This window comes from Barbus barbus (assembly GCF_936440315.1).
Source record: "Barbus barbus genome assembly, chromosome: 29".
Classification (NCBI taxonomy): Eukaryota; Metazoa; Chordata; class Actinopteri; order Cypriniformes; family Cyprinidae; genus Barbus; species Barbus barbus.
In genome coordinates this window covers 28,957,560-28,980,427 of record NC_136757.1, presented here as the reverse complement: position 1 = coordinate 28,980,427, position 22,868 = coordinate 28,957,560, and the positions used below count along the sequence as shown (strand labels likewise).

General features: G+C 37.7%; 2 protein-coding genes across 3 annotated transcripts in view; one reads left to right on the top strand and one right to left on the bottom strand.

Moving 5' to 3' along the window:
• Positions 1 to 22,868, bottom strand: part of LOC306848929 (phosphatidylinositol 4-kinase alpha-like) — a 52,477-nt gene that overhangs the window by 23,290 nt on the left and 6,319 nt on the right. Inside the window, exons 8-28 of the mRNA XM_079383719.1 lie at positions 22,507 to 22,655; positions 19,661 to 19,726; positions 19,450 to 19,546; positions 19,151 to 19,339; positions 17,958 to 18,058; positions 17,727 to 17,856; positions 17,086 to 17,215; positions 16,129 to 16,224; positions 15,864 to 16,047; positions 14,962 to 15,065; positions 12,189 to 12,357; positions 12,029 to 12,079; positions 4,445 to 4,553; positions 4,182 to 4,318; positions 2,812 to 2,945; positions 2,626 to 2,708; positions 2,296 to 2,366; positions 2,081 to 2,205; positions 1,648 to 1,729; positions 1,474 to 1,557; positions 1,301 to 1,390 (exon numbers count right to left, since the gene is read on the bottom strand). Of these exons, the coding sequence (XP_079239845.1) occupies positions 1,301 to 1,390; positions 1,474 to 1,557; positions 1,648 to 1,729; positions 2,081 to 2,205; positions 2,296 to 2,366; positions 2,626 to 2,708; positions 2,812 to 2,945; positions 4,182 to 4,318; positions 4,445 to 4,553; positions 12,029 to 12,079; positions 12,189 to 12,357; positions 14,962 to 15,065; positions 15,864 to 16,047; positions 16,129 to 16,224; positions 17,086 to 17,215; positions 17,727 to 17,856; positions 17,958 to 18,058; positions 19,151 to 19,339; positions 19,450 to 19,546; positions 19,661 to 19,726; positions 22,507 to 22,655 (2,381 nt within the window). The remainder of the gene's footprint in view (positions 1 to 1,300; positions 1,391 to 1,473; positions 1,558 to 1,647; positions 1,730 to 2,080; positions 2,206 to 2,295; positions 2,367 to 2,625; positions 2,709 to 2,811; positions 2,946 to 4,181; positions 4,319 to 4,444; positions 4,554 to 12,028; positions 12,080 to 12,188; positions 12,358 to 14,961; positions 15,066 to 15,863; positions 16,048 to 16,128; positions 16,225 to 17,085; positions 17,216 to 17,726; positions 17,857 to 17,957; positions 18,059 to 19,150; positions 19,340 to 19,449; positions 19,547 to 19,660; positions 19,727 to 22,506; positions 22,656 to 22,868) is intronic.
• Positions 5,385 to 11,226, top strand: LOC306849568 (heparin cofactor 2-like). Of its 2 annotated transcripts, none has more exons than XM_079384702.1 (5): positions 5,385 to 5,466; positions 6,379 to 7,301; positions 9,033 to 9,306; positions 10,491 to 10,635; positions 10,820 to 11,226. In XM_079384702.1, exons 2-5 carry the CDS (start codon positions 6,380 to 6,382, stop codon positions 11,009 to 11,011), a joined length of 1,533 nt encoding a protein of 510 aa, XP_079240828.1. In that variant the 5' UTR covers positions 5,385 to 5,466; position 6,379; the 3' UTR covers positions 11,012 to 11,226. The 2 variants fall into 2 exon arrangements, with proteins under 2 accessions (XP_079240828.1, XP_079240829.1); XM_079384703.1 differs by lacking the exon at positions 5,385 to 5,466 and adding an exon at positions 5,525 to 5,665.

Genomic DNA, 22,868 nt, shown 5'->3' with positions numbered 1-22,868 from the left:
TTCGAGCATGAACCGCCTTTTTAAGGTCATGCCACAGCATCTCAATAGGATTCAGGTCAGGACTTTGACTAGGCCACTCCAAAGTCTTCATTTTGTTTTTCTTCAGCCATTCAGAGGTGGATTTGCTGGTGTGTTTTGGATCATTGTCCTGCTGCAGAACCCAAGTTCGCTTCAGCTTGAGGTCATGAACAGATGGCCGGACATTGTCCTTCAGTATTTTTTGGTAGACAGCTGAATTCATGGTCCATTTATCACAGCAAGTCTTCCAGGTCCTGAAGCAGCAAAACAGCCCCAGACCATCACACTACCACCAACATATTTTACTGTTGCTATGATGTTCTTTTTCTGAAATGCTGTGTTACTTTTACGCCAGATGTAATGGGACACACACCTTCCAAAAAGTTCAGCTTTTGTCTCGTCAGTCCACAGAGTATTTGCCCAAAAGTCTTGGGGATCATCCAGATGTTTTCTGGCAAAACTGAGACGAGCCTTTATGTTCTTTTTGCTCAGCAGAGGTTTTCGTCTTGGAACTCTGCCATGCAGGCCATTTTAGCCCCGTCTCTTTCTTATGGTGGAGTCATGAACACTGATCTTAACTGAGGCAAGTGAGGCCTGCAGTTCTTTAGATGTTGTTGTGGGATCTTTTGTGATCTCTTGGATGAGTCGTTGCTGCGCTCTTGGGGTAATTTTGGTCGGCTGGCCACTCCTGGGAAGGTTCACTACTGTTCCATGTTTTCTCCATTTGTGGATAATGGCTCTCACTGTGGTTCGCTGGGTTAGAAATGGCTTTATAACCTTTTCCAGACTGATAGATCTCAATTACTTACTTTCTCATTTGTTCCTGAATTTCTTTGGATCTCAACATGATGTGTAGCTTTTGAGGATCTTTTGGTCTACTTCACTTTGTCAGGCAGGTCCTATTTAAGTGATTTCTTGATTGTGAACAGGTGTGACAGTAATCAGGCCTGGGTGTGGCTAGAGAAACTGAACTCAGGTGTGATAAACCACAGGTATTTTTTAATACCTGTGGGGCAAACACTTTTTCACACAGGGCCATTTGGGTTTGGATTTTGTTTTCCCTTCATAAAAAAAACCCTTCATTTAAAAACTGCATGTTGTGTTTACTTGTGTTATCTTTGATTAATATTTAAATTTGTTTGATGATCTGAAACATTAAAGTGTGACAAACATGCAAAAAAAATAAAAATCAGGAAGGGGGCCAACACTTTTTCACACCCCTGTAAACCACATCTCAGACTCAAAGTACATACTTTTAGTGCATAGTATGCAACTTACTGACCTGGAGATGAGATTTGGTAACTGAAGCGGCCCATTTCATGGCCTCCTTCAAGATCTCTCCACAGCGGGCGGCAAAGTCCTTCACGATGCTCTGGACAACAAACACAAAGCATTTCAAAACACTGGACTCAGACTGAGCTCATATCCACGGCACAGAAGCTGCGTCCGTCTCACCTCTCGTGCCTCATGCGTGTCTGGGACAGTTATTCTGTACGGAGTGTCAGGAATGTCGTAGTACGGCTGGTCTTTGTGGATGTCCTGTGTAACAAGAGGCTGGGTTAAGTGACTGATGAGTGAGACTGTAAATACAAGTAATATAAATCATGCATGTGTGTTTGTTGCACTGACAGCGCTCAGAGACAGAGACAGAGTCTGCAGGATGTCCAACATGGTCTTCAAAACCCTTCCACTCCACAGAAGATGAGGAAACCTAGAGAACAAACACAGATTTGAGCTTTTAGTGTTATTGTATATGACTACACAACAAAACCAACAATAACAATACAATTTTAGCATTTAGTAGTTGTTTTTTAATTCTTTGCTTTTATTGTTGTGATTATTTTCAAATTTATTCTCATTACAAATGGGAAGATTTGTGCTGCATTTTGTGTTTTCAAATGCAAGTTATATAAAGGCAAGCCTTCAGACTTCATGTGGAACTCTATACTCTAATAAGCATTAAATAAGCACGAAAAGTACAAGGAATATACAAATATTGGGTGAAATTGTTCAGGTTACATCATAAATGATGCTAAATGATGAGTTAGAGAATTAATTGTACATTTCAGCGAGTCCTGAGAGGTATTTATCTGCCACTCTGCGGATCCTCTTGTGGGTGTGGTTAAAGTTGACCAATAGGAATTGAGCGTGGCGCTCCAGCTCCTCCTCGTGCTCTTTAGTCTTGGGCTGGAACAGGAAGCAAAGCCATTATCAATAACGAGCGATCGATAATGCATGTGGTTCAGCGCTGAGAGATCCTTCAAAGGCTCGACTCACTTTCTCAGCCATCATCTGCAGGAAAACCTCAAAGACTTTATCACCCACACAAATCACACACTGCATCATGCCTGCATACGGACACAGAGAGAGACAGACATGATAAGGATCATTTGCAATGACAAAATTAAGCAGAAGAAGAGTGTTCTTTTATTTGGCCATGAAGTTTCCTAAAGATCATGCGATTAGTTTGTTTCATGATCCTGTTTGAACCTTTGGAGGTTGAATCATACAAGTTAAAAATATTTGTTTTATCAGCAGTTGACAATCTAATAACTTACATTAAAATTTTACATTTAAAACAACATTCAGTTCTGTGGAGTTTCTAACCTGATTTGTCTTTCTGGATGGCCTTGTCCTCAAAGTATCTGAACATCACCTGGAAGCGGTCGGCATCATTTGAGTGCAACATCCTGAGGAAGAGAATGGATGAAACAGAGACAGATGGGTAAATCACACATTAAATCCCCACAACGAGAGGAGCAGTTCTGAGGAAAGTCAGAAAGTGTCAGGAACCTCATATACTCCAGCCGGTACACAGACAGCAGGTAAGTGCACATGGCGAAGTCCAGTTTATTGATGAGGGCGGCAGCTTCAGGCGACGGATCCAACAAATTAATGATGGTGCTGCGCAGTTCACTTAACTCTGCCTTCAAAAACAAGATAACGGTAACCGTTTAATTTGACATTCCACTAACTATCAGCAACTCCATGTCAACTAGCAGCAGATGTTCTGCTTAATATCTGCTCACACTTTAATTTGATGGACATTCTAAAGTACATGTCAACTTATTCTACTAACCTTAACCCTAACCTTACAGTCTACTAATACTCTAATAACAGTTATTTGACATGTTTTTGCAAAGCTACTTAAAGTTAGTAGAATGTCTAAAGTGGACAATTGAAAAAGTGTAACCAGAAGATTTTTAACAAACATAACAAGGGCTCGGTTCAGAATGGCAAACTAGAATAAACTGTAAACTGCTTGTCATTTTAATAAAATTGCATGTAAAACAGTAAGTATGCAAGGATAAAGTAGTTTGCAGCATTGATCGAAGTCATATGATTGAAACAAGTTGCATGTTCAGTCAATGGCATCGAGTTAATTTCTAAGAAATAAATGTGGTTGCTTTGCTTTTTGTTTTTATCAGTTTTTCTTATAAAACAGTTTGGAGTTAAATAAAATAAGTCAATAAGCTAAAAAAAAAAAAAAAAAAAAAAAACCTGGCTAAAATTTTTCATTTGTTTTATCATTTAGCAAGTGAAAATGATGCATCTATTAATGTACATTAACATTTATGCATTTATCCAAAGTGACTTACAAAAGAGAAACAAAAGCAATTTGTCAAATAGCCAAAAATATTCATAATATATATATAAATAAATAAATAAATAAATAAATGGCAGGTTTGTTAGAAAACCTAAAACAGCCGCACATCTGGTTTGAGGAGCACAAACACTGCACTTTCACATGCAACTTTAACACTTAGTGTTAGAGATAACAGTATTATAGATTTTTGACTTAAAGAGACGACATTCTTGCATCATGCACTCAATCTCAAGTTGTTTCTGAGTTTCTTTTTTTCTGCACATAAGAAGATATTCTGAAGAATATTGGTAACCAAACAGTTGACAGTAGCCACTGACTCCCATAGTATAAAAAAAAATTAAAAATAAAATACTATGTAAGTCAATGGCTACTATCGACTGTTTGGTTGCCAACATTCTACAAAATATCTTCTTTTGCGTTCAGCAGAAGAAACTAATTCATACAGGTCTGAAATAAATTGAGGTTGAGTAAATGATGACAGAATTTCAATTTTTGGGTGAACTGTCTCTTTAACACCTGGCAGCTGTAAATCAACACTGAGAGATCGTTGGGATACCGGGGTAACCGTGTCGTTCTTCAGAGCCGAGTTGTACTGGAGTTCTGAGCGCAGTGGTTCTCCACTGGGAAACGTGAGCAGTGGGGATTTAGTGGCGATTTCACACACTCCCTCATACCATTCCTCAGGCCACAGACCTAAAACACACACACACACACACAATCCTGTAGAAATAATCTCAGAAACTGTGGATCACAGGACTGTGCATGAGGTGGATGCATGCTGAAATGCTGTCAGTGATGCTAACGATGTTAATTTCTTACCAGAACCTTCCACAGCAAACCCCATGACCACAGAATAGAGCCAGAAATCTCTAAACAGCTTCTGAAGGCGAGGTTTGGCCTCTTTAATGGGGGGCAATCGGCGGGTCAGCTGCATGCAATCAAACACAAAACACATTAATTTAACTTTAAACAAAGAAACAATCAAAAATTTGGCAGTTCTTTTAAAGGATTTTACCCAACAAAAAAGCTACAACTGTTTGTACATTTAATTTTTTTTATAACATTTATTACACATTTGTTATTATAGCCAAACATAAAAAATCAAATAATCAAATAAAATATTTGTATTAAAATAATAATAAAAAAATTATAACTTTAATAATGGTTACTCTATTGATCACTGTATCAATATTCTTATCACATCAGGGATTTGTTTATAGTAACATTAATATTCCACATTATCTGCTTGAAATTCATTGCATTGCACAAATCATTAAATATATATACTTTTCCTCTTGCATATATAGTATGAGTCAGTTTTTCCAAAGCAAGATTACATGACATTTCTTCAAACGATTGATTGCAATTCCATGACTAAAACTAAAATCTATAAGCTTACATTTACAAAATTAGCAGGGTAAATATGCAAAAAGCTCAATTTAGCCTCCAAGGAAACACTGTTTTCAGTCATGTCACAAATCACATTAAAAACCTTTTCCAGAACAACTGCAACTCTCTGCATACATTGAAACGGTACGCCAATTTCCTCATTATATTGTATACAGTTGTCAGGGACATTAGAATAAAAGCTATGCAGTTTAACTATGGTAATACAAGTCCTAAGCGTCCATTTACAGTATATTTGTATTAATTTGCACCCAGTATTAACACATTGAGTGCATTTCAAGGGTTAAATGAGTCAGATGAAGATCTGTGAGCACTGTTTGAACTCGCTGCTGTTTGATCAGTGAAGAGCCACTTCAAAGTCCAGCTGGAGAGCGAATCCACAAACGGACCGTCCACACGCACACAAACACAAGGATTCCAGAAGGAGAGAGCAGGTAAGCAGCTCAAACTAACATAAAAGGTTTCATAAGACTGTTGACACTGGTGTGATATTTCTGAGATTAAGCTAAGCAAGAAACCAAAAGCAAAACTTCAACCATCATTGAAAAAAATATATTGATCAACCACTATTCTGGATATTGGGTGCCCTCATAATGGTCTATAGTGGTCACAGCTTTGGATTTACTTCACTCAGTAAGTCATTTTTTATCAGTGTTGCAATTGTTAACAAAAACTAGTAATATTGAAAAAAATTTGAACTCAAATGAAATGAATATAAAAAATGTTGTCTTGCCAGCTTACTAAAAATATTTTGTAGTTGAAGTTTAAATAAAAAAAAAACTAAATACAAAAAAACTACAATTAATTAAAAAATAATAATTAAAATGAATACGAACAATGTTAAAATAATAAAATAATAAAAATATAAATAAATACCATAACAGTAATGTAGCATTATTAAATTAACACTACTTTCCCTTAAAGAAAAACCATATGAACTTCACCATGTGCAATCATATGTTAAAATCACATTTGAAATGTGTGAAACATACATAAATTGTGAACATTTTCATGGTGTAAATGTGTGAAACCCATGTGGTCACGTTGTTGTCCACACATGTCCATGTTCATGTGTTCATATGTGATCAACATGGGTTTCACACATTTAAACCATGAAAATGTTACAAAACCGTTTCACATATTTCACGTGATATTAACATGTGATTGTATAAGTGAAGTTCGTGTGGTTTTTCTGTAAGGGTAGGACAAAACCATAAGCTAAATTAATCAAATGTAAACGTTCACATAGCCTATGAGCATTGCGTGCTATATTTCAGAGAAATGTCTATGTAATAGAAGTAAATTTGTCAATTGTTCAGTATTCCCAATTGTGCTTGTTTCCATAGAATGTGGTTCGTTACAGTTATAGTTGTAGCCTCTCTCCTGAGCAGCCCCGCTCTGGCTGGGATCAAAGACCTCAGTTCACACTTTGATGCAAATGAGAAGACAAAGTTGGTGGATGCCCGTGGACTTTCTCCAAATGGAGAGAACACAGACATGGATTCCATTCCTCTGGACTTCCATCGGGAGAACACGGTCACAAACGACCTTCCTCTGGAGGGATTAGAAGATGAAGACTATATCGACTTTGATAAGATCTTGGCAGAGGGCGAGGATGACTACAGCGAAGGCGACCATATAGATGAGATCTCCACCCCTGCTCCTGACCTGGACCTCTTTGGGGAGCCCAGTGACCCCAAAATACGGCGAGCACGCCTGTTGCGGCTTTTCCACGGGCGAACTCGCCTACAGCGAATCAACGTGGTCAACGCCCGCTTCGGGTGTCGGCTTTATCGGAAACTGCGCAACCGACTTAACCAGACCGACAACATTCTGCTCGCTCCTGTCGGGATCTCCATTGCGATGGGCATGATGGCTCTGGGAGTCGGCCCAACCGCTCAGGAACAACTCTATCAAACTCTTGGATTTGGCGAATTCATCAACGCCAGTTCTCATTACGATAACTCGACTGTGCACAAGCTGTTCCGTAAACTCACGCATAGGCTCTTCCGACGGAACTTCGGCTACAACTTACGCTCCGTTAATGACCTGTACGTGAAACGTAACATACACATACAGGAGGCTTTCCGCAGTGATGCAAAGACATACTACTTTGCAGAGCCACAGACTGTGGACTTTGCAGACCCGGCCTTCCTTGTGAAGGCCAACCAGCGCATTCAGAAGATCACCAAAGGTCTGATAAAGGAACCGCTGAAGAGTGTAGACCCAAACATGGCAGTGATGCTCCTGAACTATCTTTACTTCAAAGGTGAATCAATTCTAGCCCATTCAAATTCTGAAACTCTTTAGGACTAATGGTTTAATCCTTCATTTGAACAGTCTGTACCCAATCCTAAAGCAAATAATCATGTACTATGTGAAATGTTTGTGTACTACCACGGAGTTCAATATTGAACATTTTGCTTGATGCAAGCCTGACTCGGGGTGTCAAACTCGGTCCTGGAGGTCCTCGGTCTTGCAGAGTTTAGCTCCAACTTGCCTCAACACACCTGCTTGGATTCAGGTGTGTTTAATTGTGGTTTGAGCTAAACTCTACTGGACAGTGGCTCTCCAGGAGCAGGATTGGACATCCCTGACTTGACTAAATAGACCAGCATCTTGACTAAGTCAACTAGCAAGACTTCATTGTCACATTGAGGCTGGTCAAACAAGCATGATGGAGCATCATTTCTTGTGAACCTGGTTCCCCAGCCCCAATGGTTACAACAAGTTTTGCTGGCAAAACTCGTAGCTATGCTGGACCACCAACATGACCAGTACCAAATTAACATAAATCAGCACAATTCCAGCCTAAGATGGTCTTTTCAACAAAGAAATTTGTAGATCAGCATAAATAACCCTGTTCCTAGGGCGCTACCTTACTTCAGACTTCGTCTCCAACCCTGATCCAAAACACCTGGCTGAAATTGTCAAGTAATCCTGAACACTTTCATAAACTGGTTCAGGTGTGTTTGCTTATGGTTGAAGATTAACTCTGCAGGACGGTAGCCCTGCAGGAGCAGATTTGGCTACCCCTGCTGTTTGGTGAACAGGAAGCTCTGTCTCTACCAGGGCTGTTCACTTCCACTCCTGGAGAGCCAATGTCCTGCAGACTTTAGCACGAACACACCTGCCTGGAAGTTTTTTTATGATCCTGAAGACTTTGACTAGCTGATTCCGGTGTGTTTAATGAGGGCGAGACCTAAACTCTGCAGGAAGTTCTAAAGTCTTCAGGATAACAAGAAACCTTCATGCATATGTGTTGGAGCTACACTCTAGAGGTAACCGGCCGTCCAGGAGCAGGACTGACTACCCCTGCTGAAGATATTTGGTGAATAGGAACTTCTGTCTCAACCAGGGGTGTCCAACCTTGCTCCTCGAGGGCCGGTTACCTCTAGAGTGTAGCTCCAACACATATGCATGAAGGTTTCTTGTTATCCTGAAGACTTTAGGCTTGTTCGAGATGCATGCTTGTTCGAGATGCATTGGCGCTGCGCAGATCGATTGTAGTATGACATCAAAGTACTTTGATGTCATATGCCGATCGATCTGTGCAGCGCCAATGCATCTCAAACAAGCCTCTTTCGTCTCAACCAGGGATGTCAACTCCCACTCCTAGAGGGCCAATATCCTGCAGACTGCTTAATTAGGGCTTGAGCTAAAATCTGGTGGATGATGGCCCTCCAGGATAAGGGTTTGATACACCTGCTGTAGATATTTGACAAACAGGAACTTCTGTCTCAACCAGGGGTGTCCAATCCTGCTCCTGAAGAATCACTTTCTTGCAGAATGTAGCTCCAACACACATGCCTGAAAGTTTCTAGTGATTCTAAAGACCCTGATTATCTGGTCCGGGTGTGTTTAATTATGGCTGGAGCTAAACTCTGCAGGAAGGTGGTCCTCCAGAAGCAGAACTGTACACCCCCTGATTAGAAATCTGAAGCATGCAGTTCTCAAATAACACCACAATGTGATGTTTTCACTGGCACAACAAATGCAGGTACGTGGGAGCAGAAGTTCCCAAAGGAACAGACACACTACAGGCAATTCCGTGTCAATGAGAAAAAGCAGGTGCGCGTTCCCATGATGCAGAACAAAGGAAGTTACCTGGCAGCGGCCGACCACGAGCTCAACTGCGACATACTGCAGCTGCCCTACACTGGAAACATCAGCATGATCATTGCTGTTCCACAGAAACTCTCTGGAATGAGATCCCTGGAGCAGGAGATCTCTCCAACCCTGATCAGCAAGTGGCTTAACAACATGACCAACAGGTAAAGCACTAGCCGCAGACTTGAGACCAAGTTGCAAAGAGGTCAGCAAGGTACTTTAATGTCCTGACTCAGTGGCTTGAAGTGCTTAACATGATTTCCCCAGGTTGGACAAGTTCCTAGATCAATATCCTTGTTGGCTTTGGAGTTAATTTAGGGTTAACTAATATTCTTATTACCCTGTCATTTCGCTGAATTCCCACATTTAGTGGCATATTATGGTTTGGAATATATACTCCCCTCCAAACGTATTGGAACAGTGAGGCCAATTCCTTTATTTTTGCTGTAGACTGAAAACATTTGGGTTTGACATCAAAAGATGAACATAAGACAAGAGATCAACATTTCAGCTTTTTTTCCAGGTGTTTTCATCTGGATCTGATACACAACTTAGAAGATAGCACCTTTTGTTTGAACCCACCCATTGCTCGTGTGACCAAAAGTATTGGAACATGTGACTGACAGGTGTGCTGTGTGTCCTATTACACTGATAATTCAAACAATAAATAGCAGCGAATGTCTGCGTTCAATTTCAGATTTGTGTTTTGCCTGTGCAGACTACATTTATAGTTAGATGTGTAAACAACACGAAACCGGAGAGCTGTCTATGGGTGCAAAACAAGCAATTTTGACGCTGAGAGAAGATGGAAAGAGCCATTGCACAAACATTGGCTATAGCCAGTACAACCACTTGGAATGTCCTGAAGAAGAAAGAAACCACATGGTGTACTAAGTAACAGACCTCGAACCGGTAGACCAAGGAAAGCATCAGCAATTGATGACAGAAATATTGTGACAGCTGTAAAGAAAGGGCTCATTAATCTTAATTGATGATGTAGCAATGGCAGCAGCAAAATAAACTCAGAAGTCTACAGAAACATTTTGTCTGTCAATTTACAGTAAGATGCAACCAAACTGATTGGGAGATCCTTCATCATGCAGCAAGATAATGACCCAATGCATAGTGCCAAAGCAACAAAGGAGTTCATCAGGAGCAAGAAGTGGAAGGCCTCACTGTTCCAATACTTTTGGAGGGGAGTGTAGTTCAGTCTATGGTTTAAGGTTAGGGTTAGAGTTTAGTGTTAGGGTTTAATAAGAATGCTGATCCAGAACTGCATCCTACTTGGCTAAATCATTCTTCCGTTGTCTTTTCGGCTTTGCATGGTCTTAAAATCGTTCTCTGTTAGGACTCGTGAGGTGGTTTTCCCTCGGTTTAAACTGGAGCAGAACTATGACTTAATTGACCACCTGAAGGAAATGGGGCTGACGGACCCATTCACTGAAAAGGGTGACTTCTCCCCAATGACTTCTGAGAAGGTCATCATCAATTGGGTAAGAGAACAACGGATATGTGCTAAACCAATTTAACTCATAATTTTTTCAACAGGCCTTTTTACTGCTGTGTTGAGAGCAATTTAGGTCTCCTACGCCTAATCTCTTACAAAAACATACTCTTTGAACTTTCATTGCACCATCATAACCTTTTATTCTAGTAACCCTCCTCCTCTTCTCTCAGTTTAAGCATCAGGGCACCATAACAGTGAATGAAGAAGGTACGGAGGCCGCAGCAATGACACACATTGGATTCATGCCTTTATCGACACAGACGCGTTTCATCGTGGACCGCCCCTTCCTCTTCCTCATCTACGAGCATCGTACAGGCTGCGTTGTATTCATGGGACGTGTGGTAGACCCTTCACAGAGTTAATCAGATACACAATACAGCAGCGCAATGGCCGATGCATCACTGTATAACAATGAAACCAAAGCCAAATAAGCGGGTGAGAATAATGGTTGTTTTGTTTTATCAAGTGAAGCGAGTTTTGTAAAAAAAAAAAAAATGCTAGTGAAATTTAAAAACACTGATAAACATCTGTGTATTTTTGAAGCAGAACATGTTGTTAAATAAAATGAATCAGAGGACTGGTTTATTGAATTAATCTGTTCAAAGGGTGAATAAAAACAACGCTCGAGTACACCAATAGCATGGCCGAACATTTTGCAAGACAAGTAAATATTTGTCAGAGAAGTTAAAGTCTAACCACAGGCGCTCAAGATCTAATTACAATTCTGTGCAGATGCATGAATAATGAAGCATCAAACAAGAGCAGAAAGAGCTCTTGCATTTGCATTTTTTAACAAAAAACAGTATCTGATTACAAAAAAGGAGCAAGATTTATCTAACTTCATGTACACAAAATCTTTGATTAGCTACTTTCTTGCTTTTGCCAAATTTACTCTTTGATCTTCAAAAGCATGTTAGCTCAGAGAGAACTCATAAATCATTTAAAGAGAGTGAACAGGAAAACATTTTTCCTTTCCATTAACATTTGCATATTATATTAGATGTAAAACAAGCCTAGAAGAAAATATTGCTATTTTTATTTCAATGTGATCAACAACTCATTGATCACCTTTGTCAAAGTTACTTAAAATATGTATTTATACAATTTTATAGAAAACTATGAAAGTTATATTTAATGTTTATAATATTTAAATATTTTTTTTTACAGAATTTTATGACCTTTGAATGTAATAACACTTAATTTTATATTAATTATAAAATTATAATTGTAATATTATTCTACTAAATGGTATAAAATAAAGTGTATTAATACAAAATCAACTAATGCTTGCAGCACCTCCCCTTAAATAAAATGGCATATAAAAAGAAAGAAATGGGGCTCGGATGTCTAAACATGGTGTGTTTGTCTGTGTGTCTTACCACAGCGATTACAGGGATGAGGACGCCTAGATTACCAGCACTGCTGGATGCCTAGAAAATAAAATAACTCAATTAAAACAACATACCAGACACACTGAAACATTCTAGAATCCTGCTATCTGTAAGTGTAGAGCCAGACTGACTCAAAACACAGACTGACTTTGAGGGCCGGTCCTTTATCACTGGCGCGTTCACTGGCTCTCTTGCCCTCCAGGCCGAGCTGAACGAACAGCTCCAGCAGATTGACCAGCAGCTCGTCCACCAGCTGCTCCCCCTGCAGGTTAGCCGCGATATTAGCCAGGGCGTTTATCACAGCTAGAGAGCAGTGCCTGCACAAACACACACACACACACACACCAGAGACACACTGGAAGTGGATTTTAAGGAATAAACAGCACAGAAGTATGAATCACATAAAATATGAAGAACTGACAGAAATTTACTTAACATCGATCACTGGAGCTGTGTGAAGTCCCCTCATGCTTCAAACACTCCACCATAATCCCCGTCCCAAAGAAACCCAAGATTACAGGATTTAACGACTACAGACCTGTGGCTCTAACATCTGTGGTCATGAAGTCATTTGAAAAACTGCTTCTGGCTCATCTGAAGGACATCACTGGACCCCCTGCAGTTTGTCTACAGAGCAAACATCAACATGGGACTGCACTTCATCCTGAAGCATCTGGACAGACCAGGGACTTATGTGAGGATCCTGTTTGTGGACTTCAGCTCGGCCTTTAACACTATCATTCCAAACCTCCTCCTGCCCAAACTAACTCAGCTCCCCGTCCCCACCTCTGTCTGTCAGTGGATCAACATCTTCCTGACAGACAGGCAGCAGCTGGTGAGGCTGGGAAAATACACATCCAGCACCCATACGATTAGCACTGGAGCGCCTCAGGGCTGTGTTCTCTCCCCACTGCTCTTCTCCCTCTACACCAACGACTGCACATCTAAAGACCCCTCTGTCAAGCTCTTGAAGTTTGCAGACGACACCACACTGATCGGCCTCATCCAGGATGGTGACAAGTCTGCTTACAGACAGGAGGTTAAGGAGCTGGCTGTCTGGTGCTTAACAACCTGCAGCTGAACACGCTCAAAACTGTGGAGATGATCGTGGACTTCAGGAGAAACCCCCCTGCTCTCCCCCCACTCACCATCATGAACAGCACTGTGACTGCAGTGGAGTCATTCAGATTCCTGGGCACCACCATCTCTCAGGACCTGAAGTGGGATATTCACATAGACTCCATTGTCAGGAAGGCCCAGCAGAGGTTGTACTTTCTTCGCCAGCTGAGGAAGTTCAACCTGCCACAGGACTTACTGAAACAGTTCTACTCTGCCATCATTGAATCCATCCTCTGCACCTCAATAACTATCTGGTTCAGCTCAGCTACCAAATCTGACCTCAGAAGACTACAGAGGGTAGTCCGGACTGCAAGAACTGTACTCATCCAGAGTGAGCAAAAGTGCTGGTAAAATCACTCTGGACCCCTCACATCCAGCACACAACCTCTTTGAACTGCTGCCGTCTGGTCGACGCTACAGAGCTCTGAGCACCAGACCGGCCAGACACAGGAACAGTTTCTTCCCTCAGGCAATCCATCTCATGAACACTTGCACTCTTAACAATAAACATGAAACACACAACACAATCATACTTTTTATTTGATTTTACACACATAATTATTACATTTCAAATTTGCACCTAACATACCTGTACATACCGAATTGTCTGTTGTATATTGTGTTTGTGCTATTTGGCACACTGTCCATTTTTGTACATTATTTATTTTATTTAAATTTTTTATTATCTGTGTCCTGTTGCTGTCATTCTGCTGTACTGTGGAGCTACTGTCACTAAAACTAATTCCTCGTATGTGCAAACATACCTGGCAATAAAGCTGATTCTGATTCTAAATATTCAGTAATTTGACCTGTCCTTATGATAAACGGTGTAAATTATGCCAATACACAAATTCAAAAATTTCACTATTATTGATTTATAATAATTTTATAATATTATAATTTTAATATTATTATATTTAATTGTATAAAACAACAAGTCATTAAATATTCTGCTAAATATTTTATATAAAATATAACTTTTAAGTCAAAATTATTATTAGTAAATTATGCTCATACAGAAGGGTAATTTACATAAATTCAAGAAAGGTAATTAATATTTACGGAATTTACTATTATTTATTTATAATATCATTTTTATAATATTATCATATTTAAGTGCATAAAATAAAATATTATATTAAATATCCGGTTAAATATTTTATTTAAAAAAATCCCTTTTAGTCAAAATTATTAGTAGTAAATTATGCTCATACAGAAGGGTCATTTACATAAATTTAAGAAAGGTAATTAATATTTACATAATTTACTATTATTAATTTATAATATAACTTTATACGATTATAATTGTATTCTGTTAAATAGAATAAAATAAAATGTATTAAATATTTTGTTTAATATTTTATACAAAACATATATTGAAAGTCAAAGTTAATAAGCCCTTCCAAAATCATAATTTGTGCTTGCATCTCCTCCACTTAAAATAAAATGCATATAAAAGTATGAAATGGGGCTCGGCTGTCTAAATGCATACATACAGAAATCTAAAAAGATGCAATTGCAAAAATCAAACTAATTAAACATCCTGTTTAATTAAAATTTAAATTCATTCTAAAGTTCAGAGAGAGGCTGGAATATGGTCATAAAAAAATAAATTACGATAGTTTTTGGTGCAGAAAACCTTGGCATATATTATGAATGGACTTAAAACGAAAAAAAGCGCTACAATAGCATAAAATCCTGCCATCAAGCATCTCTAATGCAGAAAATGAATGTATAACAATGCATCAGGTAAAGTCTGCATGCTCTCTCTCTCTCTCACACACACACACACACACACACACCTGTATCCGTGGTCTTTGTAGTCTTTGGTGGCTGAATACACCACATTACTGGCTTTCACACTGATCTGCTGGAACAGGTTCCAGACCTCCTGATAGATGTATTGCTGTAATAAAAACACACATTATCAGAAAAAACACAAATTATCTTTTCAAGATCAAGATCAAGAATTAACACCCGCCAAATGCAGGTGAGAAAAAAAAAAAAAAAATCAACCATGGTGAGTAACACACATACACTTCCTGTCCTTAAAATAGATGCCGGACAAAGAAAACAGAGAATTAGAAGCACCACATCTTAAATTCAAACACTACTTCTAACTTCTATTTATAATAATAATAATAACAGCATTAATAATACAGTAACATGCTGTAGATTTGCCATATTCGTGATTTAAAATAGTCTCAATACAAAAATAATTTAATGAATTGTATAAAATATTTTTTTTTACAAAAAGACAAAAATAGATAAATAACAATTACACTGAATTTTTCAATTTGATAAGAATTCTAAAAACTTTAAAGATTTTTTTTTAAATGTACATTAATGTACTTTGAGTAAAAATGTATCCTGGCATCATTTAAAGCAGGATACTCCAATCAAATGTGTTTTACAGTCAAGGAAGAAAAAAACACTAATCACAAAGGCAATTCTTCTCATTTCAATAAATATACATGTGACCAATCCTACATCTTGTATATGGGTCAACGACAAAAGGCTTTCAAGCATTAAAACAAGTTTAATTCATCTTTAAACAGGTTTTCCTGTACATCAGAATGTCTGTTTAATTCTATTTTTCTGCAACACTGTGGGTGGTGAAGCGCACAAGACAAAGAAAGAAACAATCGACTGAAAATAAATGCAGCTTCATGCAGTGAACAGCTGTAATTATGTGTGTCCTTACGTTGCCAGTAATGACCATGCAGCCCAGCTGGTCTATGATCAGCACGTCTAGCTGCGAGGGCGGCTGGCAGAACTTCTGCTGCAGGATCTGCAGGATGGGCTCCATCACTCTCGGACAGTCTCTCATGGCCACAGCGATGTGTCCGAGCGCACGGATGGTGTGATCCGGGATGAGATGAGCCTCCCTGAGGAGAAACACACCCGCCTGAGTCAATAACACCCCAGCACATCACTCAGAGAGACAGAGACAGTGTTTGATTCCTCACTTGTCATTTTCCTGGGAGATGTAGAGCCGGTTTGACAGGCTGGCTAAAAACGCCTCCACTATTACAGGATCCATCGTGAGCCCAGCTTTCAGACATCTGCAGACGACACGCACGCATTTACATTTCAATCAGAATGAATCTGGAGTTGTGTTTATATCCTAAACCTTGCAATCCAATTCACATATTCATTTTAGCATCATTGAGATACTATTATAATTTTTTTATTGGTTTTAATTAGATTTTATTCTTATATTTATCAGTTTTTGTCATTTTTAATATGCCTTTACAGTTTTTATTTATTCGTTTTAATTTACTACAAATTAAACTAAAGAAAATGAGATATTTGGCCTTGGCAACTAGCTGAAATAAAGCTGATTTATTTCAAATTTTTATGGTTTTATGACTAGAGTTGCACAATTTGGGGAGAGAATTGCAATTTATCTGAGAAAATTTGGCCATAATGTTGTGATTATATTAATGTTGTGAATTATTATTATTATTATTACTACTAAATATAAAAATATATACTAAAATATAAAAAATACTAAATAAAACCTTTAAATTATTATTATTACTACTACTAAAAAATATATAAAAATACTACAATTACTCCTGTAATATTTTACCATTAAATAAACAAAATATTATATTTATTTAAAAAGGTATTAATTACATTAGAGCGTGAGGAAATATTATCATCATTTTATTTTGCATTATGACTGTAAAATTACAATACTCATTTATGTCATATTTATATTATGTGAATCTCTTCATTTTTAACTTATTTTGACAGTAAATCTACAGGGAGCCTTTGTTGATAAGCACTTATCATAAGTTTGTGCAGATGGTTGACACATGCGGTGTCTTCACATGCATGTTATAAATGACTCAAACTCAGAGCAGAGAGGGATTTCAGTATAGCTGAACTTCAGAAAGTGATCTAAAAGAGAGGCAGACCTGCAGATGTTGTCGATGGAAATGTCTCGGAGCTGCTCGTACATAGACGGCTGGTCTTTCCTGTTGGACAGCAGGTTGAGCGAGGACAGAGCATGTTCATTGGTCACATTGATTTTGATCCCGCCGCCTCCTAAAGGAAAAGATGTAAAAATGATATATACAGATACAGAGACTGCATGTCAACAATGTCAGCGGAGCAAAAAATTTATTAATTATTATATATTTAAAATAATACTTATAATAATATAAAATATATTTATATAAGTGTGAAACATAATTATTGCTATAATATTATTTTGTAGCTTATATTTTTATTTTAATATCATTTTTGGCTCTTTAAATATTATTATTATTATTTTTATTATTATTATATCATTTGAATATATTATAGCAAATAAACAAAAATAATAATTAAAAATATTCACATTATTTGTGGGAATATTATTATTAAAATGAATGTGGCCAATGAGCATTTGCAGTCCACACTAATATTAAAAATAATAAAAATAAAACTTAATTTTTTAAAATAACTATTTTATACATTACTGACTTTATACAACATTTACTTTCATTAGGAGTAGCACAATAATGTAATCCTCCTCAAGAGAGCAGGCACCTCTCAGAGGAGAAGCTGAACTCACCTGAGCTGCTCTGACTGTGATACTTATAGAGTTTGATCAGAACAGCCGACGGAATCACCAGGAAATCCTTCAGAGACGTGGTGGCAGAGTGAGCGATGACGGGGAAACGCTCGCACAGACGCCCTAAACCCTGAGACACACACACACACACACGTCACTCACGAGCTCCCTAACACACACACACACACACACACACACACACACACACACACACAGCCTGACGCTCTTCACCTGTAAGCAGCAGATGAGCAGTGGCATATGAGCGATGATCACTTTACTGGAGGTTTTGGACTGAAGTTTCTCTGACAGTTTAGTGCACAGATTCTCAGCTCCTGAAAGAACAACAGCAAGAGAAAACAAAACGTATTTTATTCAGTAACATGCAAAATATTTGCAGCGCTTTCCAGAACACAGACACCAACTCCAAGCCAGATGTGACACATTTATTACTGACATTAATGATGATGACAGGATGGGTCGGGATCTTATTAACTGGATGCTGAAAAGTGACCCAGACTTGAATGTGAATTTGCAGCAATTTCATTTTATTTAATTTTTTTGCTACATTACCAACAAAAACAGCCTAAAACAATGACTAAATGCCTACTTGATCAGTGATATTTTAGCATTATTTATATACTATTATTAGTATTTAAGAATACTTTGAAACAGCTTTTATTTTTATATTATCATATATATTTTGTTTTGATTTTCATTTTAGTTCAAGTTTTAGTAATTGTTAATAGTTTTTAATATTTTCTATTACATTTTGTACTTCAACTAATTAATTCAGTTAGTTGCCAAGGCAACATTTTTAATGTTCTTTTACTCTTTAATAATCATTAGTTTAATTTCCATGACGTTTTTTCACAATTTGTTTTTATTTACTTTTTTCTTAAATATTTTGTCATATTTGTAATAATTTATATTTTTAAAAGTATTTTTTTCAATATTTTGTTTTTATATACAAAACATCAAAAGCAGTCAAATGCACTAAAAATGTCAAATACATTTTTGGCAAATAATTTCCATTAATTTATTTTTATTTATGCGTTTCCTAAAAATATTTTTGTATAGTTTTCATGAATAAATTATTTAACTTTTTTTTTTAATTACATTACTTTTTTTGCATTTTTCAAGAATAATTTTATTTTATTTACGTTATTCATTTAATAATTTGTTATTATTTACTTACACCCTCATCAATTGTTTATAATAAAACCAGAAATGTGCATGATCATTTTGATTTCACAGTTTACATAGATTTATTGGTTTCATAGTGTCTATATAGAAATCGACATTCGAATATATTAACACAATCCCACCCAGATTAACCTCCACGGGAGAGTGACAACATGCCCCGGTGCATCCTACTATATGACCAGTGTGTGTTTGTGCAGCAATGATTGACAGGATCTACAGACCTTGCTCATCTTTGACGGCCCACACCATGAGGTCCACACAGGCTGCGTTGGCATGACAACGGAGCTTGAGAGGATTGGGTTCCCCCGGCAACCGTTCCTCATGGAGAACCCTATGGAACTCTGATTGGCTGCTGCTGAACTGCTCCAGAACGAAGTCATGAACCTCCTTAACGAAGCTCGTCTGCACATCTGGCCAGAGATTCATATGAAACGATCACATACGGCAAAGGTCAAAGAGCCTTCAAAGACATTATCAAACACAAACATTAAAGAAGTGTTCATTTAAGCTAAATAATAACCTTTCATGTAATAAAGCGTGTCTCGCAGCATCTTGAACATGCTGACGTACAGCGGGTCGCTGAAGGCTTTGTAGAAGAGATTGATGCCTGGATTTGCCTTCATTAATGGAGGAAAAAAAGGAAAGGGAAAATTAGGAAGCACAAAACAAGCAAACAAACGGGCTTGAGCATCTGGTTTGTGAAACCTATTCAATGAAACGTTTGTCTTCACCTCTGTAACCTCAGACACGACAGCGTCCAGAGTCTTGAGGAACGGATCCGAGACAAAATGCTTCACCTGCGGAAACAACAGTGAGATATTAACAGGGTGATGAATCAATATTTGGAGATTTAGGGCCAGTGACACTTGGTTAATTATCAGAAGTGTTAGGTTTCCTACGGACATCTCATTTTAATGAATTACACTGCTCGGTTTCTTGAAAGAAAGGTTCTGCTGGTTTGCAAAAAAGTATTTGCAAAACAATATTATGTAATTTGATATTGCGGTTCATAAAATCCATGATTTTTTTTATAAACAAACCTTTTATTAATAACTTATTTTTACTTACTTTTTCTGTATTATTTATCATTTTAAAAATATTACTCTCTTTTATACTTTATTTATTCAATTATTTTAGCAAATATTTTCCTTTTTTTTTAACCAATAATATTTTTTTTAATACAAAACAACAAAAGCAGTCAAAATAGCAAGTAGTAGCATTCAAAATGTATCAGGATTAATGAAAATGAGTCAAATATGCTGAGAATTGAATAAATAGTTGTAATCTGGCTCAGATGAAGACAGGAATCGTGTTGTGGAAGTTTTTCTGATGACTAAGAGATCATTCAAGACTTCTTCACTTTACAAATGGTTGGTGAAAGCAAAAATGCTACGAAATGCATCATATTTAGTAAAAATACGACGTGACAAACGGAATCAGCAACTCAAAATTTGTAAGAAAAGAGTTTTGGGCTTTATTCAGCAAATATGATGAAGGGTATGTTATACATTTTTGTAAAATATACATTCATTTTCAATATTATTTGTGAAGTTTACAAGCGAAGAAATCAATATGGTTAATGTTAAACAAAAACAGTGTTATTGTAAATTATATGTATATATATATATATATATGTATATGTGTATGTGTACACACACACACACACGAGTGCCCTCCAAAAGTATTGTAAAAGTAAAGACAAAATTGCTCTGTTGGCTGTGGAGACATGTACAAATATGATTAAAAGATGAATATGAGACAAAACTACAGAATGTAACATTTTATTATTGGGTGATTCAACACATAGATGTTTTAGCAGCTAAGAAGTTCAGCACTTTTACAGTTTCATCCCTCTATCTGATGTGAGCATAAGTATTGGAGCAGTTGCCTCACAGGTCTTTCTAAGTGATCAGCTGTGTCCTGTTGCATTAATTCTTCAGATATTAAAAGCAGGGAATGTGTTGTATGAGTTATATCCATTACTTCTGTATTCTGAATCTTGCATTCGATGATGACACACACAAACCAGGATGAAGATGAGGGAGCTGACTTTGAGAGAAAAGCAAGCAATTTGGATGCTAAAAGAAAAGAGGAAGTCAGTTAGAGCTCTAGCAAAAACAAAGGGCATGGAGAAATCAAGAGTTTGGAAACCACCAGCAACACCAGCAACCAACAACGACCTGATCGGCTGAGAAAACAACAGTAGTTGATCACAGACAAATCATAAAAGCTGTGAAAATGACTCCTAAAAGACGTGTCTGTAACATCACCAACAACTTCCAGAAAGCTGGGGTGATGCTCTGACAATCTACTGTCCTCAGGAGACTTTGACACAGAATTACAGATGCTACACAGCAAGATGCAAACCTCTGACCAGCACCAAACATAGAAAGACAAGAGTAGAGTTTGCAAAAAAGCACAAAGGTGAGCCAGAAGAGTTTTGTAACTGTGTGTGTGGACCGATGAGACAAAGATGAACCTTTATCTAAGTGATGGGAAAGCAAAAATGTGGAGAAATAAAGGGAACTGCAATGATGCCAAGCATACAGCCTCATCTGTAAAGCATGGTGGAGGTGGTGTCATGGCATGGGCATGCATGGCTGTCTCTGGAACAGGCCCTCTCAACTTTACTGATGACTTAATGTATGATGACAGTAGCAGAATGAATTTGGAAGGGTACAAAACCATCTTGCCTCCCAATATTCAAGAAAATGCCACCAGATTCATTGGGAAGTGCTTCATATCGCATCAGGACAATGACCCAAAACACCCTGCCAGTTCAGTCAAGGAATTTATAAGAGCAAAGAAATGGAAAGTCTTATATTGCCCAAATCAATCTCCAGATTTAAATCTGATTGAACATGAATTTCACCAGCTGAAGAGGAGAGTAAAGGCAGAAACTCCCCAAAACAAGCAACAATTGGGATTGGCTGCATTAAAGGCTGGGAAAAGTATTTCAAAGGATGAGAGCAAGAGTCTGGTGATGTCTATGGGTCACAGACTCACTGCTGTGATTGTGTGCAAGGGATCTGCAACTAAATACTAGCTTTTAATCTTTTATATCTGCCTTATGTTCAACTGTCCCAATACTTATGCTCACATCAATGAGTGGATGAACTCTAAAAGTGCTGTTCTTTTTATTTGGTAAAACATGTGTGTGTTGAAACGGCTAATAATAAAATGTGACATTCTGTAGTTTTGTCTCATATTCATCTTTTAATCATATTTGTAAATATCTTGACTCCACAGCCAACAGAGCAATTTTGTCTTTACTGTTCCAATACTTATGGAGGGCACTGTATATATATATATATATATATATATATATATATATATATATATATATATATATATATATATATATATATATATATATATATATATACACACACACACTAATAAAAATGACCAAACTGCATCATGTACAAATGAGCATAAAATTGTCTATCAGCTGCTCTACTCTAAAAATATCAGCATAGGCTTTATTTTAAAAACTCATTTGCACAAAAGACCAATATTCTGATGTACGCTGCTGTATTTTCTGCCAAACGCCGTGAGGAGCACAGTAAGTGTGTACCATCTGTAAGAGACATCTCAGCAGCTCTAAAGGGACGTTTATTTCTTGTCCGCTGTCTCCAGAGCAGAGAGGAGAGATGGAGAAACTGGAGCTGACCGTCGTGAAGTAATAATCCGGATTCACCGCACCGCCATCTGCCAGATACGAACCTGACAAAACAGCATCAGACAACCAGATTTACAAACGTCTCTGGTTTTATGGTGCAGTGGGTGAACCCGGTGCATCACATCAAACACTGCAGGACTTTAACACTGTGCTAGAGGTTTGAGCACACAACAAATACTGTCAAAAAAGTCTTCTAAATGTGACCCTGGAGCACAAGTCATAAGTAGCACAGGTATATGTGACCCTGGACTACAAAA